Raw genomic sequence first — 17,812 nt, forward strand, 5'->3', positions numbered from 1 at the left:
TATTATGTCTGTAATAATATCTCGCTGTAATGTTAAGTTGCTTGCTTATATAGAATCATTTATACATGTTGTTCTCAATAATAAGATGTAATAATTGCATAATAATAATGTCTGAATAAAATAATAGAGCACAGTAAATGGGGCATTTTTTGTGTGGGTGGGGGGGGGGGTGCTGTGAGTTGTGAGCTTTTGAGGGGGGTTTGCCCAGGAACCACTACTGGACAAGATGTTACTAAAACGATTAGCAAATTTAAAGAAAAAATTCCAGACTGTTGGTGCAATGTTGCCTTATTTATTTATTGGTGACTCAGTCAACAAACTTGTTTTTAAATTATGGACTAAACATCATTAACAAAAGTTAAGAAACATTTTTTTTTCTTTTTTTTTAACAGATCGTAAGATTCTGTAATTAAAACTTATTACAATCTGACAAAATTTGTGAGAGAAAATTAAAATTAAAAACAGATAAAAAATCCCTAAGATTGTGAAAGATTGTCAAAAAGAATGTAGGATCAAGTTCAAATGTTATCTGCTGTTTTACTAATTTATGAATTATACTGCACTCTAGAGATGATTTAGCCAAATTATCTTAGTCCTTTAGGACAATATCCTTTACTCATTCATGGTGTTTGGTCAAGTCAAACTCTATATGCCATCACTCCTGTTTAAAAGTGTTCTATTTCAGGCTTCTAATTTTATAGAAAAACCATTCATATTAAATAATTTTAAAATAGATTTTTTTTTTTCTTTCTCCAGTTGTTCTCTAAACGTTAACTTTCAAATGCCATGGTAATTTGGCAAAAAAAAAAAATGTAAAAGAAGTGAAAGTTTTTGCTTGAACTGAAAACCATAAATACAATACATTAGGTGTCGAGTTATCTGGGAATTTGCACATCAGCTTCTGCTTTAAACTCGAAAAAAGCCATTAGCCAACTACAGGGGACATGAGGATCAACTCTAGAATCATTTTTTAATTCTTGTGTCTGACAGCTTTGCACATTACACAACAATCATTCAAAGTGGATTCAACTAAGTGGTCAATAGCCTTAAATGAAAAAAAAGGTACATCACTATTTCTGATAAATAATAGAAATCATTACTTCTAATAAATATTAGTTCACTTACTACTTCTAATAAATAATAATTAAATAAAATGTTAAGAATACAACACATTTTTTTAACTAAGCTTAACACATACTATTCCATAAACCGTTTAGCAAAGATGTAATACACATCATAGTACATTCTTTGTGAATACATGGAAACGCTTAAATAACAATCATAACATAACATAAGTTACTCTATCTCTCTTGTGTTAAGCACAATAGCAATTAAATAAAATGATGTCATACTCTGATTGTGTCACAGTTGTTTCTTGTCAAATGACTTCAGATCCATCAGTTCACTTATTTTAGCTTTACATTAGGAATACTCCAAGAAATTCCTATAGTAGGGGAATTTGGGAAATTTGTGCATTATAGTGCCACCTAAAGGTACATTTAGACAAATCCTTATATATAGGCCTATATATATATATATATATATATATATATATATATATATATATATATATATATATATATATATATATTTTTTTTTTTTTATTAATCAATATAATTTTACTATGACTATGCTCTACATTGGTTTGTCAGAATATATCCTACCTTGTATCAAAAACCGTAATTAATTTTAGTGTTTTATTTCCTTTTAGTCCTTTCTTCAGTTAAAGGCCATTAGCCAAACTAAAAAAAAATCAATCAATTAATTACAAATAATAATAATAAGAAGAAGAAGAAGAAAAAGAAGAAGAAGAAGAACTATCTCTGGGTCACTGATTTGATACTGAGCTTGTGTTTGTGTCTATTTTTTTGAAATTGAAATTTCTGTCAATGTCTACTTCAATAAAATTTCTGTCAATGTCTACTTCAATACTAGCACAATATCTATCAAACCACTTCCTGGGTGTCAATTTTAAAGAAAGTCTGTCAAGAAGAATGTAGGTAGTTATAGCTGTTCCGGGGTGGGGTTGGCCACTTAGTCGCAGATGGTCGGTTGTCTCCCCACAGATGGGTCTACCACTGAGTCTAGCAGTGCTTACAGTAGCATGTGCTCAGTGGAAACCTATTATCAGCAATGGCTCAAGCACTAACTCTTAATTCCTCTGGATGATACAGCTCCTAGTTTATGATTTGCACGTTGTTTTGTCAAATTCAAACTTTAATTAGGTATACTGGTTCACCATCAATTTTCAGACAGGAACTGGCTCAGTTTAGCAGCAGTTTTACTACTTTATGCACGTAGGTTTAAATTTACATTTTTAAATATTCATTCTTTGTTGCATTGTAATGCAACTTGGTTTTATTTTTTTATTTTTGTTATCTTAGCCATTTGTATTAACTAGCATTTTCTCTTAAATGTTTTAGCATTAGCTAGCACCTGGTATGAGAGTGAGTCACTCCAGTAATAGGGCACAAATACAAAGTCCAAGCTCGAGACAAAGGCAAGGACAAAGAGTATTAAAAAGAAAAGCTGAAGTTAGCACACTTAAGATAAAGTGTGCCCAGATTCTTGTAAAGAGAGTCATGTTAAAAAATTTGCTGCAATCATCTAGCGTGCACCTCTTAACACTATGCATTTACCCTTTTATTTTTTTACCCTTTTAGCAGCACCTTCCAGCATAAATTCAACATAAAACATAAATAAAACAGCCTTAATATTAGTATATTTTTGTTGTTGTTACATACTTTGAGTTTAACAACCATTCCCAAGCTCATGCTACATAGTGTATACATGTGGATTTGCCCAGTAAATCCAGCACTGTGGACACAAAAAGCAATATAATTGGGAGAGTAAATAGGGATGTGATGTGAAACACTTGTTTGTACAAAATAAATTGGATGAATTCATATTCCAAAGGTTTATCTCAGTACTGTGTTTTCTTTAAATGTCTCATATATATATATATATATATATATATATATATATATATATATATATATACAGTGGTGTGAAAAACTATTTGCCCCCTTCCTGATTTCTTATTCTTTTGTCACACAAAATGTTTCTGATCATCAAACACATTTAACTATTAGTCAAAGATAACACAAGTAAACACAAAATGCAGTTTTTAAATGATGGTTTTTATTATTTAGGGAGAAAAAAAAATCCAAACCTACATGGCCCTGTGTGAAAAAGTAATTGCCCCCTGAACCTAATAACTGGTTGGGCCACCCTTAGCAGCAATAACTGCAATCAAGCGTTTGCGATAACTTGCAACGAGTCTTTTACAGCGCTCTGGAGGAATTTTGGCCCACTCATCTTTGCAGAATTGTTGTAATTCAGCTTTATTTGAGGGTTTTCTAGCATGAACCGCCTTTTTAAGGTCATGCCACAACATCTCAATAGGATTCAGGTCAGGACTTTGACTAGGCCACTCCAAAGTCTTCATTTTGTTTTTCTTCAGCCATTCAGAGGTGGATTTGCTGGTGTGTTTTGTGTCATTGTCCTGCTGCAGCACCCAAGATCGCTTCAGCTTCAGTTGACGAACAGGTGGCCGGACATTCTCCTTCAGGATTTTTTGGTAGACAGTAGAATTCATGGTTCCATCTATCACAGCAAGCCTTCCAGGTCCTGAAGCAGCAAAACAACCCCAGACCATCACACTACCACCACCATATTTTACTGTTGGTATGATGTTCTTTTTCTGAAATGCTGTGTTACTTTCATGCCAGATGTAAAAAAAAAAGTGGTTTGCGCCTTGGAAATCTGCCATGCAGGCCGTTTTTGCCCAGTCTCTTTCTTATGGTGGAGTCGTGAACACTGACCCTAATTGAGGCAAGTGAGGCCTGCAGTTCTTTAGATGTTGTTCTGGGGTCTTTTGTGGCCTCTCGGATGAGTTGTCTCTGCGCTCTTGGGGTAATTTTGGTCGGCCGGCCACTCCTGGGAAGGTTCACCACTGTTCCATGTTTTTGCCATTTGTGGATAATGGCTTTCACTGTGGTTCGCTGGAGTCCCAAGGCTTTAGAAATGGCTTTATAACCTTTACCAGACTGATAGATCTCAATTACTTTTGTTCTCATTTGTTCCTTAAATTTTTCGGATCTTAGCATGATGTCTAGCTTTTGAGGTGCTTTTGGTCTACTTCTAGGTAGCTCCTATTTAAGTGATTTCTTGATTGAAACAGGTGTGGCAGTAATCAGGCCTGGGGGTGACTACAGAAATTGAACTCAGGTGTGATAAACCACAGTTAAGTTATTTTTTAACAAGGGGGGTAATCACTTTTTCACACAAGGCCATGTAGGTTTGGATTTTTTTTCTCCCTAAATAATAAAAACCATCATTTAAAAACTTCATTTTGTGTTTACTTGTGTTATCTTTGACTAATAGTTAAATTTGTTTGATGATCAGAAACATTTAAGTGTGACAAACATGCAAAAGAATAAGAAATCAGGAAGGGGGCAAATAGTTTTTCACACCACTGTGTGTGTGTATGTATATATATATATATATATATATATATATATATATATATTCTTCCTCTTGCGCAGTTCTAATGTAAATACATAAGCAAATGTGTTATTCATTAACAATGATGCACACACATTTATATGCCACATGCAAATGATCATAGTTCGCACAAAGAAGAACTTTAATATCCAGTTCCATTTGTATAGTCACACTCATATTCACTCTCTCTTTCAACAAGAATATGTCCATGGACTACTAAGCAGACTTCACCTAAATCAATTGCAAAAATGATTGTGCTATTAAAAAGTAAGTATTTTACATGTTGTTACATAATAGTATGAGGTGGGAATGGGAATAGGAAATAAAATGGGATATTGAAAGTAAAGGATATTTTTAAATGGGGCGATGAACCCCGTTTGGCAACTTACAAGTGTATTTCAAGTGAGTTGAACTTTGGTTTGATTTAAGCAGTGGATCTTACATATTCTAACTAATATTTCATGCCTAGGTTTCTCTCTTATGTTTACTGTAGTATTATGATACAATAAAAAATAGGGAAACTATGTAAAAAATATTTTTTTAAATTTGTGGAAAATCTTTTGCCTACCACATTCATTCATTTATTATTATTATTATTATTATTATTATTATGTGCAGTAGTATCCCAGTGAATTACTAACACATTAAAAACTTAGAGCATGGAAGCTGAGTGAGAAGTGTATAGCAGACATACACCTTGTCAATAGTGTTAATATGCCATTTGTGTGTCTCTCCTCTAGAAGTTAGTGTTCTGTTACTAACAGCTCTTACAGTTTATGCTGCATCTTCCAGTAAGTAACTTCCAAACTAAAGTTCAAACATTCTTTAATGGGTCAAAAGTATCTGACACACCTGAAGAATACATGCACATGTGATTATTTCCTGAAACTGTGACCTGTATGAAAAAAAAAAAGTTACATGAAAATTTATGTAGTGTGAAAGATCACTTATTATTTAAAACATGAAAACTTCTGGGTTTTACTTGAAAATGACAAAAAACTGGCCAAAAAAAAAAAAAAAAAAAACATTTAACAACCGTTGTACTTTGATGTTAAAAATAAACAAGAGACAAGGAAAACAACGAAACGTCTGGAGTCGTCAGTGACACTGTGTAACAAAAGACACGCGTCAGAACTTGTGAACAACATGCACGTACAATATATATATATATATATATATATATATTTTTTATATATATATTATGTTGCAGTCAAACTGTTATTTTTTTATATAAAGTTACATGGATATAATAATAATAATTATTATAATTATAGTTATAATTATGATTATAATAGTTGACAGTTGAGTCACTTTTAGCCCAATAGAATGATTTTGTTCATTAATCACACATTTTTGCATTGTGGCTCACAGAGCTACTGCTTCCTTGATGATATTATTGCATGTGAAAATCTTAAAAATCTCAGATCAACATTTTTTAAACATCTAAGCAAATTAAAAGACATACTTTGACAAAGTACATGATCAGCCAGTGCAGTAGTTGTTTATAATTCCAATCACTTGACTAAGGTTACAGAACTGCATTAGATCAGATGTTGTGATAACAGTAGCGCCACACCACCTCATCACTGGATGTTTTACTGCAACAGCACCACACAATGTTATTTTCTTCCAAGTATTCTTTTAGTTGATTATGGTTTTAGTATGTAGGATTCCAGATGATGGCAATGAACCTGTCCTCATGTTACCTCTCCTCAGTATTTTGTCAAATCTATCTGGCTTGTTCAGATATAAAGTCAAGTTGTCAAGTAGGCTTTTATTGTCATTTCAACCATATACAGTTTAGTAAAAAGTGAAATGAAACAATGTTGCTCCAGGACCAAGGTGCTACATACAGCATAAATTAACAACATAATTAAACAAAAAACTAACTAGCTAACTAAGAAACGTAATTAGCTGACTAGCTGAGACAATTCCTGTATTTACTATATAAGTTAACAGAAAACTATTTAAGCTCTATAAAAAACAGACAACATAAAGTACTAAAGCCTGCCCCTTTACATACCTGGAGAAGAAGAGGCCGCATGCCAAGTGAACCTTTGGAGTGAGCGAGGGGCGAAAAAAGATATGGGCACATGCCTGTCACTGATTCATCCCTGACAATATACATTAATATATAAAAAAACAGCACAAATTAAATTTAGTTTAGATAGTTTACAAAATGATAAATGATAAAAGCACAAATATTCATATATAAAAAATACATGTATGTGTGTGTGTGTGTGTGTGTGTGTGTGTATTTTTATTATTTTTTATTTTAGGTGACAGTTTGGCATGGCTTAAAAATTGCCCGGTAAGTTTGAGTCCTACAGATAAGATGGAGAAATAAATCCACAGTAATATTAACTAAAAATAATTAAGTTGTTTAGTTAGTTAAATGAACCAATCAATGTGATATCAATAATAATAATAATAATAATAATAATAATAATAATAATAATAATAAATTATTTTATTTAATAATAATTTATTTATTTAAAACTTTTAAAATATTTTTTATTATAATTAATGAATTAATAATATTAACTAATCATGTTAGAAACCGTTAATGCAAAAACATTCTAGTAGCTGGCAATTTTTTTCCCCCCTAGTTTAATCTGGCAGGACAGTGTGTGTTTGAGTTGCAAAACCAAAGCCCATGTAACACAAATGGAAACGTGCAGGTGAGAAGTGGACAGAAACATTTTGCACAGACTTTATGACCATTTCATTTAATATTCTCATCAGAAAATGTATCAATATTACATTTATCTGCTTTGTGCCTTATATTTTTTTTTTTTTTTTCCCTAGTTTAATCTTCCTGCAGGGTGTGTAACAAACTACCTGGATTACTACCTGAATAAATCCTGCACACCAAGCGTTTTACCTAAGGAAGTGAGATCTGTTCGGCCTTATTATTTCTTTACTGTTAATATCAAAACGATCAATCTAAATACAGTATGATATGAGTCTGAAATAAAATGTAACTATGTAACTATTATTGTCTCTGTTGCTGTTGACAGACTGTGGAAAGTTTGCTGATAATAATAATGGATTTTACAACTTGTGTGATGAACGATGCTTCTGCCCAAAATAATCCTATAATAACATCCTTTGGAAAAGCTGTGTTGGATGAGAATAAGAAACTGATGTCTACATTGGCAAATAAAACAAACTCCATTAACTATATCACAGTCTCTGTTCAAAATCTAGGCATGTCATATTTGTAACAATGCATCTGAATTTTCAAAGGGTTGGTGTGTGTGTGTGTGTGTGTGTGTGTGTGTGTGTGTGTGCGTGCGTGCGTGCGTGTGTGTGTGTGGGTGTGTGTGTGTGTGTGTGTGTGTGTGTGTGTGTGTGTGTGTGTGTGTGTGCGAGAGTGCGTGTGTGCGCGCGCGCGCGTGTGTGTGTGTGTGTGTGTGTGTGTGTGTGTGTGTGTGTGTGTGTGTGTGTGTGTGTGTGTGTGTGGTAAAAATGCTTTATTAGTATAGATCTTAAACATCTAACACTGATTCATGTTTTTCCAGATGTTCTAGTTGTTGTGTTTGGGCCTAAACCTGATCAGTACTTTTATGGCTCATCCTTCACTGTATCCATGAATGTATCCGTCAATATCAATCCTGTTGACCTTCCAAAGACAGACAATGGTAAATTATTATTTATCCCTTTATATTTAATCTTTTCTGTTTTAAGTTTAGTTTTTGTTTTTTTTATCAGAGTACTACAGTATTTGTAGTACCTTAGCGATTAATTAATTAATTTATTTATTGTCATGTAAGGGTGTTAGAGGTACAGCACAAATTCAGATGCATAATGAACATGTACAAACCAGCTTACCAAAAACAATTAACTGAATAGATGAGACACAGATTTTAAATAGATAGACTAATCTAAGTAGTTGCAAGTGAATGCAAAAATATAATGTATCTTTAATAGGCCAAGTGCAACTGATAATTTGAAATGAGCCTGGAAATATAAATCAACATAAAAGTCCCATAATACAAAAGTTTGTAATTAGATAATAATATTAATAATAATAATAATAATAATAATGCGCAAAAACACCAATTAATACAGGAAACAGTCTTTCACTGCCTTTTAAGAGATTGCTTCTCACTCACATATACCAAAAAAAAAAAAATATATATATATATATATATTTATTTTATTTTTGTATTTTTTTATTATATTATTTATATTATTAATACTAAAACATATAAACAGTTTGACAGCAAAATTAGATATCTCCATTGTGGCAGTGTTAAGTAAAAGAAAGTGTTTTTAAAAGAAGCAAGAAGTACAACAAACTGTTATATTTTGTACATGGCTTATTTAAGTCACAAAAAGCTTAAATGGCAAAGTTTCACATCATAATTGCTTTGATTGTATCAGAATGAATTTTGCATGATTTTTTCAAAATGCAATAACTCCACCTGAAACATCATGGTATCAATGGATAAATATGCCTGCAGTTGTGTTTGCCAGAATGAGTGAAGTCCAAAATGGCTTTTATCTCATTTTGCTGTCAAATTGGTGATACAGTTCTGATATAGATCCTGATTTCTTATTCTTTTGTATGTTTGTCACACTTAAATGTTTCCGCTCATCAAAAACCATTAACTATTAGTCAAAGATAACATAATTGAACACAAAATGCAGATTTTAAATAAAGTTTACTTTATTAAGGGAGAAAAAAAAATCCAAATCTACATGGCCCTGTGTGAAAAAGTGATTGCCCCCCTTGTTAAAAAATAACTTAACTGTGGTTTATCACACGTGAGTTTAATTTCTGTAGTCACCCCCAGGCCTGATTACTGCCACACCTGTTTTAATCAAGAAATCACTTAAATAGGAGCTACCTGACACAGAGAAGTAGACCAAAAGCACCTCAAAAGCTAGACATTATGCCAAGATCCAAAGAAATTCAGGAACAAATGAGAACAAAAGTAATTGAGATCTATCAGTCTGGTAAAGGTTATAAAGCCATTTCTAAAGCTTTGGGACTCCAGCGAACCACAGTGAGAGCCATTATCCACAAATGGCAAAAACATGGAACAGTGGTGAACCTTCCCAGGAGTGGCCGGCCGACCAAAATTACCCCAAGAGCGCAGAGACAACTCATCTGAGAGGCCACAAAAGACCCCAGGACAACATCTAAAAAACTGCAGGCCTCACTTGCCTCAATTAAGGTCAGTGTTCACGACTCCACCATAAGAAAGAGACTGGGCAAAAACAGCCTGCATGGCAGATTTCCAAGGCGCAAACCACTTTTAAGCAAAAAGAACATTAAGGCTCGTCTCAATTTTGCTAAAAAACATCTCAATGATTGCCAAGACTTTTGGAAAAATACCTTGTGGACCGACGAGACAAAAGTTGAACTTTTTGGAAGGTGCGTGTCCCGTTACATCTGGCGTAAAAGTTACACAGCATTTCAGAAAAAGAACATCATACCAACAGTAAAATATGGTGGTGGTAGTGTGATGGTCTGGGGTTGTTTTGCTGCTTCAGGACCTGAAATGCTTGCTGTGATAGATGGAACCATGAATTCTACTGTCTACCAAAAAATCCTGAAGGAGAATGTCCGGCCATCTGTTCGTCAACTCAAGCTGAAGCGATCTTGGGTGCTGCAGCAGGACAATGACCCAAAACACACCAGCAAATCCACCTCTGAATGGCTGAAGAAAAACTAAATGAAGACTTTGGAGTGGCCTAGTCAAAGTCCTGACCTGAATCCTATTGAGATGTTGTGGCATGACCCTAAAAAGGCGGTTCATGCTAGAAAACCCTCAAATAAAGCTAAATTACAACAATTCTGCAAAGATGAGTGGGCCAAAATTCCTCCAGAGCACTGTAAAAGACTCGTTGCAAGGTATCGCAAACGCTTGATTGCAGTTATTGCTGCTAAGGGTGGCCCAACCAGTTATTAGGTTGAGGGGGCAATTACTTTTTCACACAGAGCCAGGTAGGTTTGGATTTTTTTTCTCCCTAAATAATAAAAACCATCATTTAATTATTTGTGTTTACTTGTGTTATCTTTGACTAATAGTTAAAGTGTTTGATGATCAGAAACATTTTGTGTGACAAACAGGCAAAATAATAAGAAATCAGGAAGGGGGCAAATAGTTTTTCACACCACTGTATGTTGTCATTCACTAGTTCTTGCTTCAAGGTCTTAACAAGGTAATTTTTAGAAATTAAAATAGGATATAAAGACAAAAACAAAGACAAGCAACATAATACATAGCTACTTATCTTTTTTGTGCTAACATGTTAAAGAACACAATGACACATTTTCAGACATAATTTTAAGAACTTAAAATTTTCTCTTTAAATTAGATTCAAGATCATCTGCGATGGCGATCATGAGCTACGCCAATGTGGCAGACATCCTGAAACCTAGCTTCTTCAGCTCAGTGACTAATGCAAATAAAACCACTGTCATGTCTTGTGTGGTGTCAGCAACAAGTCCCAACACCACCAAAACTGACCTCACTAACCCAGCCAACTTCATCCTCACACACATTACAGTTATTATTATTTTAGCATTTAACAATCAATCAATGTTTTTTAATGACAATAAGTAATGTTTTAAAATTATTTTTAAATACTGATATTGTTTTATTTTTTATTTTTTTTCTAAACTGGCTAGCCATTAGACCCTGAGGCCTTCCTCTTCTGTATGGACTGGGAGACAAACACATGGGACACATGTTTTCTTGTAAACACCTGGAAAACGTCTAGTGTGTGCTCTTGTAATCACCTGACTACATTTGCCAATCAGTCAGACCAATCCATGCATGGTAGAGTATATCTATACATATATGAAGCATATACAGTTAACGGATGGCACAGTGGTGTTGAGCAGTGTGGAGTTTCCCATGTTCTACCAGTGTTAATGTGGATATTGTCTGGGTTTACCTTTTTTTTTTTTTTTTTGCATCTCTCAAAAACCATGTTAGTAGGTGCAAAAAATGACTATTTTCCTTCAGATTTATTTGACAGAACTGTGCGTAATGGACTTCTTGAACCGAACTCAGTATAACATAGCTCACTACTTACAACAGAAGGTAAAGAGCGTTTGGTGATGTTAGTTCCCGATTGTGGACAGCATGCTCATTTCATTTAATAAACTCATGAAAGTCTCTCTGTCTATCGCCTAGACCGTGGAAAGATATTTGACCACAATAATGCATCTAACAACTGATGTTATGACCCAATTAAAGCGGAGATCTTATGGAAATCTTTTGATGAATGTAATTGAGAAACTGGCATCAAAACTAGTTAAGGATACCTATGATGTACGACGTACCCATAAACCCACTAACATCACTCTCCCAAGCTTAGGTATGGAATCTGCTAGTAAATGCCATCTTATACTATATGTTCATAGTTATGTAACTTTATACATAACATTTCCTTCTTACTTCATCTTTTTGGCTATTTTTATCCTTATTGATGTTTGAACACGGACAAACACTCCTGATTTATTTCTCTCCAGAGATTCAAGTTTTTGCGGTCAGACAATATGACAACTTAGCCAAAACCCCGACGCTCATCACAAGCAATGCCGCTATGGATATGGATCTCATTGGGATTTCAAAAAATAATGATGGTATAGTAGTAACCTTTGTCTTTTTACTATAATGTCTGGAAAAGTGACTATAACCCCTGCAATTCAGTGCAACCACTTAGTACAAGGAGGGATGTACACTTATCTGGCATGCTGTAGAATTTATATGGGGGTTATCATTTTTCCCAGTAAATTAACTCATTCAATTTTAGAACGCACCCAAACAGTCAAGGTCACAGCAAGGTCAAATGTTTGAAAACATTTCTTTCATCCTGCCTGAGGTATATTTAAAAAAAAAAAAAAAAGCAATATCACATAAGAGGAAGTGGTGTTGTGATGAATATCAGCATAATGACAATAGTCCCAGAAACAACATTTATTATTGACACATTATGATTTGTTTATTTATTTAACCAATTATTTTGTTCTGCCAACATATATCCTATTGCATCTGGCAGAACTAACTAACTGCAACAGTTAGCAACCGACAGTCAGTGTAATTAAAAGTTGTGAAAGTTGTTTTAAATTCTTACCAGTACTTTGTAGCAATCCTGGTGGTGGGCAGTCCTGTACATCTTATAAGTTTCTCTTTATATTTCCTTATTCTGCTGTAGAATATCTGGGATCCGGTGTTGAATCCTAAATACCAGTAAATAAACCAGTAGTGAGCAATGTTGGTGGAACAATCCCTTGTCCTACACACCAAGTAGCGTCCTTGATCAGGGTTAGATAGGGATTTGAGATTCAGCCTTGTGTTAGAAGCCAGTTAGCTTTGTAGCCATAAATAAAAGAACACAAAGTCAAAATGTTTTTTTAATGATTTATTTATTTTTTTAATCAGATGTGTTTTCTGTACTATGGACAGTACAGACCTACTTTTACCTATTTCCGATAAACAGTTAGTGTAATTAATGCATATGAATGCATTAATTACACTAATTAATTACACTGCATAACTGCACAAAAAGTAGGTCTGTGATGCAAGTGATCCTTTTAATTAAATGTCCCATGTGCAGTTACTGACTATTATCTCCACTTATGTAATGCCTCTCATCTAATCAGATTGCTCGGTCAGAACCAACTGCTGTATATACCAATAAGGACTGGACAGAGTTTTACTTGTTTTAAATGAGGAATTTTAGTAATATAGTAATAAATGATATATTAGCCAAAGCGTTCCTAAAATAACCACCACCACCAAATCCTCCCATTTACAATTCTACTATCTGCATTGACAAAATGCTATTTAAAATTTTAATATAATTAAAGAACACTATTTAAACCTCAAACCTGTTGTATTGCAGAATCAGCTGCTGTGGTCTTCATAAGCTACAAAAACATAGCAGGCATCCTAGACCCTAACTTCGAAACATTTACAGACACAAATAAAACTGTGATGTCCGTAGTGGTGTCAGCCATACTTCCCAAAACGCAAAACAAAACCCTAACTGAACCTGTCAACTTCACCCTTAAGCACATCCAAGTAAGTTACTTCTTCATTAAAGTCTTGATACAAATAATGTGAAAGCATTAGGCCAAAGTAATCTATTTATTATTCTTTTCTAAATAAATATAACAACTTTCAATACAAATTATGTAGAGTGGTGGCCAAACACATTAAGACAAAAGTGAGATTCAATGTTTTAATGGCATTCTCAATATTTGCAAATAATGCCAATCAAGATTAATTAATTAAAATAATTAATTCAAATTATTTGTTATTTTATGTAATGAAATTGCTCTACAACAATCAATATCTTATGTGATTCCCCTTATTCATCAAAACATGCTGGATCTACCTGGGCGAAGTGTCAGAAAGTCATCTTCAGTACTCTGGTGTCACTTGATCCATAACTACTTCACTGTTTCCTAATGATAATTTACAGAAGATAGATTTTGACCCTTTTGTCCCTATTTTATTCACCATTATTCAACAGTTGGGTTTAGGTCTGGAGATGATCAGGCCATGGCTCCAGATGCTGTACACAATTGTCACATAAACAGTTTTTCATTCATTTTTCAGTTAATTTGCACAGCTCTTCAGCCAAATATGCTAGAACTAATTGGCAACATCACTAGGAAGAAAACATGGAATATATAGCTTTAATATTCTTGACCACAACTGTATATTATGGACAACAACTTACTTGTTTCTTGATATCTGGAACATCCACTTTTTGCTTTATTGATAGTGTGCATCAGAACTAGTGTGGACCCCACATGGTTGTGTACAAGCCCAACACACATTTCAACATAACTGTTGAAAAGAAATAAAAAATCTGACCTTTTTATACAAAGCAGTTAACATGGCCAATGTAATGTATATAAGTAGGTGCCTAGAAATACTGCAAAATATTAAATATTGTAAATAATAAACATTTACATTGTTATAAACATTTAAAAATTTTAAATCATTTAAAAATTTTAAATCATTAAGGTGGTTAGCCCCTCCAGGGTCAAGGGTTCAAGTCCCACCCTGCGTATGTGTGTGTGGAGTTTGCATGTCCTCCCTATGCTTGGTAGGTTTCCTCCAGGTATTCTGGTTTCCTCACACAGTCTAAAGACATGGAGATTTAACTAATTGCCATTTTACCATAGTGTTTTAGTTAGGGTATGACTGCTTGCAATGGACTGGCATTCCATTCAGGGTGTCCCTCACTTAGTGGTCCGAGTCCCCTGAAATAGGCTTGAGGCCTTCCATGACTCTGTACAGGATAAATGCTATAGAATAACTAAGTGTAAATCAAGTGTAATTTACTGAGTGTAAATCATTCTGTTTATTTCTTATTTAAAATATAAAGAAAAATCACAAAATATCTCTGATTGTCTGGTCTTAGAAGTTTAGAAATATGTCTCAATGAGTATTGTTTCAGGGATATGTTTCTAGCTTCAGGGTCCAGGATTGATTACTCAGGTATTTACAGGCTGTAGAGTGTTTTTCATCCTCTCACTGTGTCCATGTGGATTTTCTCCAGTTTTTCCTAGATAATAATTAAATATCCCAGTTGGTTGTGTCTAGCACCTAGTGTGCCTGCTTCAAGAACCCTATCATCATCATCATCATCATCATCATTATTATTATTAAGTGCCCATGAAGATCAATGAGTTAATAACTTTACATATTCTTGTTCTTTTTTTCTTTAATTTTGGCCAGGACTTAGCCCCAGAATACATACTCTCCTGTATGTACTTGGAAGGAGACACATGGAAAGGCGATATGTGTAATATCACAGAGACCAACACTAGTCACACTGTGTGCTCATGTGATCGTGTGGGTTCCATCATGCTCATCATGCAGACTGATCCATGCATTGTAAGAGATTTGTATACCCATTGTGCATATATACATTAGTCCATGTAACCAGGAAAGTCATGTTTTCAATTAAAATATTCAGCATAAAAAAAAAATTATTAATAAAAAAAAAAAAAAAAAATTTTTGCTTATTATAAAAAGCAGTATATATTAAAACCAAAGCTTTGTCTTATTGGAGTAAACTGGTTAAATAAACAAACAAATCATAATTTGATGATAATAAATGGTCTTTGTGGAAATGTTGTATAAGACCAATACCACATTTGCGGTTGTGCTCTTAGACTTGTCCAGTTTGTCACATGGCAATGTTTCTGTTTGTTACCACTGGTCATTAGTGTCATAACTAATAAGAACATGAAGACCTTAAATTTTGGGGAATCTTACCATTCCAGTTTGTTACCGAAATACAGTTCTTTTGTTTTCCCCTCGGGCTAGTATAGTAATATGTCATTGTGTTGTTAATTTAATCCTCCTTAATGTTTCCTGACTTAAGACAAACAAAAATACTTAATTATGTTTAATTATGTATCAATATTTAATCTTGATTTGTTTTTTCATACAATACAGCTTATATGACATTAAGTGTAATAAATAATATAATACACTGGTTTGTGATAATACAATCTAACTCCAAGACTTTCTCTAAAAAAGAAAATGAAGTATTTCATTTATTTATTAACATCTTTAACAGCATGCCACTTTAGGAAGTGGTTCATGTAAAATGAGCTGGAGCTTTGTAAACGTAAACAATTGCTTTCATGATACAAAAACTAATACAAAATTTTTACATAATTTCAGCTTTTTTTATTCTATAACTTTATCCTAATGGCATACTAGTGTTTACAGATATGACTTTATTTTATGTAGGGTTATTTGACAGGACCATGTGCAAAAAATTTCCTGCATCAAATACCTGTTAACATACCTGAGAAATTATCACAAGAGGTAAGACACATTGATGGTGTTATTTCCCAATTGTAAGTATTGTCTGGTGTTTTAGACAGTAACCATTCTGTCCACTACATATGAACTTGCATGTGTACTCATGGGAACTTCTCTGGTTGTTGATTAGATTGTGGAAAATTATCTAAAGATCATAATGACTCTAACAACCCGTGTAATAGCCAGCGTTCTTGACCAAAATTATTTAATACAATATGCAAATCTTGTATTAAAAGTAAGTGAAACACTGGTAGCAACACTGGTGACGACAAGTAACAACTCCAGCAACATCAGCTTGTCTCTCCCAAATTTGGGTATGTCAACTGTCAACTTTGCAAATTCCGGAGTATCTCAGCTACAGTTTAAACACTTTTAGTGTAAACTATTTTCTAACATAAGCAAGCTAGAACTTCACTAACTTTATTTTTTTCTAGACGTTGAAATATTGATGGCTGGATCGAATCCCCTCATCACTGAAATTCCTCAATTTGGTACTGGAAATGCTTTTATGGATATTGATCTTGTCCATATTTCAAAGAACAACAACAGTAAGGGAGTAAACCTTTCACATTTTAAGATTGCGTTTGAATAAATGTTAACATGATTTGGCTTAAATATATATAACAAATTTTTGGAAACCATCATTCATGTTCTAAAAGTTGAAGAACTCTTATTATAAATTAAATATTTTTCATATGTACCTTTTTTTTTTTTACACTCAATTCGATTTTGTTATGACATCACAATCAGCTGCTGTGGCTTTCCTGAGTTACACCAACTTGGGAAACCTCCTGAAACCCACTTTTCAGACAAGTACAAACACAAATAATACCATGATGTCTACCGTGGTGTCTGTGTCACTTCTCAAAACCACCAACACAAATCTCACCAACGCTGTCAACATCACCTTCAAACATATCAGTGTATGTCACCTTTTCTTAAGCAAGGATTATTTTTTTAATTTTTGCTTTTCAGATTTTCATTTTGCTCTCTTTCTTCTATCCAACTAGAAGTTAGACCCTGAAGGCATCCTCTCCTGTGTGAATTGGGATGAAGACACAGCTACTCTCCAGGAAAACATTTGTAACATCATACAGACTAACAATACTCACACAGTGTGCTCTTGTGATCAGCTGTCTACTTTTGCTCTCATCATGCGGACCGACCAATGCAGGGTAAGATAATTGTGCAAAATTCTTAGGCACCCTGTTTTTTTTTTATTGTTTATGTATATATCAATATACAGTGAAACCTTGGATTGTGAGTAACGCGGTTTGCGAGTGTTCAGCAAGACGAGCAAAGATTTTTTAATAAATTAAACAAGTCTTAGTTTACGAGTACCAAGTATCATGTATCACGCATGATACTTCACGCATCAACGTCTTGTTTTGACACCAAGCATCACGTGATCACCTGTAGTGATACTCGATTGACTTCTACACTGGCGTTCGTTTGGCTCTATCTAATGCCAGCCTTCAGCCCAA

General features: G+C 33.8%; 1 protein-coding gene across 1 annotated transcript; it reads left to right on the forward strand.

Annotated features, from left to right (window-relative positions):
* The first annotated feature begins 16,485 nt into the window (after window positions 1–16,485).
* On the forward strand, window positions 16,486–17,512 carry LOC128507011 (adhesion G protein-coupled receptor E3-like). Its single transcript, XM_053477625.1, has 4 exons — window positions 16,486–16,642; window positions 16,763–16,876; window positions 17,079–17,251; window positions 17,339–17,512. The coding sequence occupies exons 1-4, from the start codon at window positions 16,486–16,488 to the stop codon at window positions 17,510–17,512; spliced, it is 618 nt and encodes a 205-aa protein (XP_053333600.1).
* Window positions 17,513–17,812: the final 300 nt, after the last annotated feature.

The sequence above is a fragment of the Clarias gariepinus genome, chromosome 18 (assembly GCF_024256425.1).
Source record: "Clarias gariepinus isolate MV-2021 ecotype Netherlands chromosome 18, CGAR_prim_01v2, whole genome shotgun sequence".
In the NCBI taxonomy this organism is placed as follows: domain Eukaryota; kingdom Metazoa; phylum Chordata; class Actinopteri; order Siluriformes; family Clariidae; genus Clarias; species Clarias gariepinus.

Excerpts from the sequence above, each read along its gene's own strand:
- LOC128507011 (XM_053477625.1), top strand. The coding sequence starts at position 16,486 with ATGACTCTAACAACCCGTGTAATAGCCAGCGTTCTTGACCAAAATTAT. Across the intron at positions 16,643-16,762 it reads CTTGTCTCTCCCAAATTTGG|ACGTTGAAATATTGATGGCT; the intron begins GTATGTCAACTG and ends ATTTTTTTCTAG. Across the intron at positions 17,252-17,338 it reads TCACCTTCAAACATATCAGT|AAGTTAGACCCTGAAGGCAT; the intron begins GTATGTCACCTT and ends CTATCCAACTAG.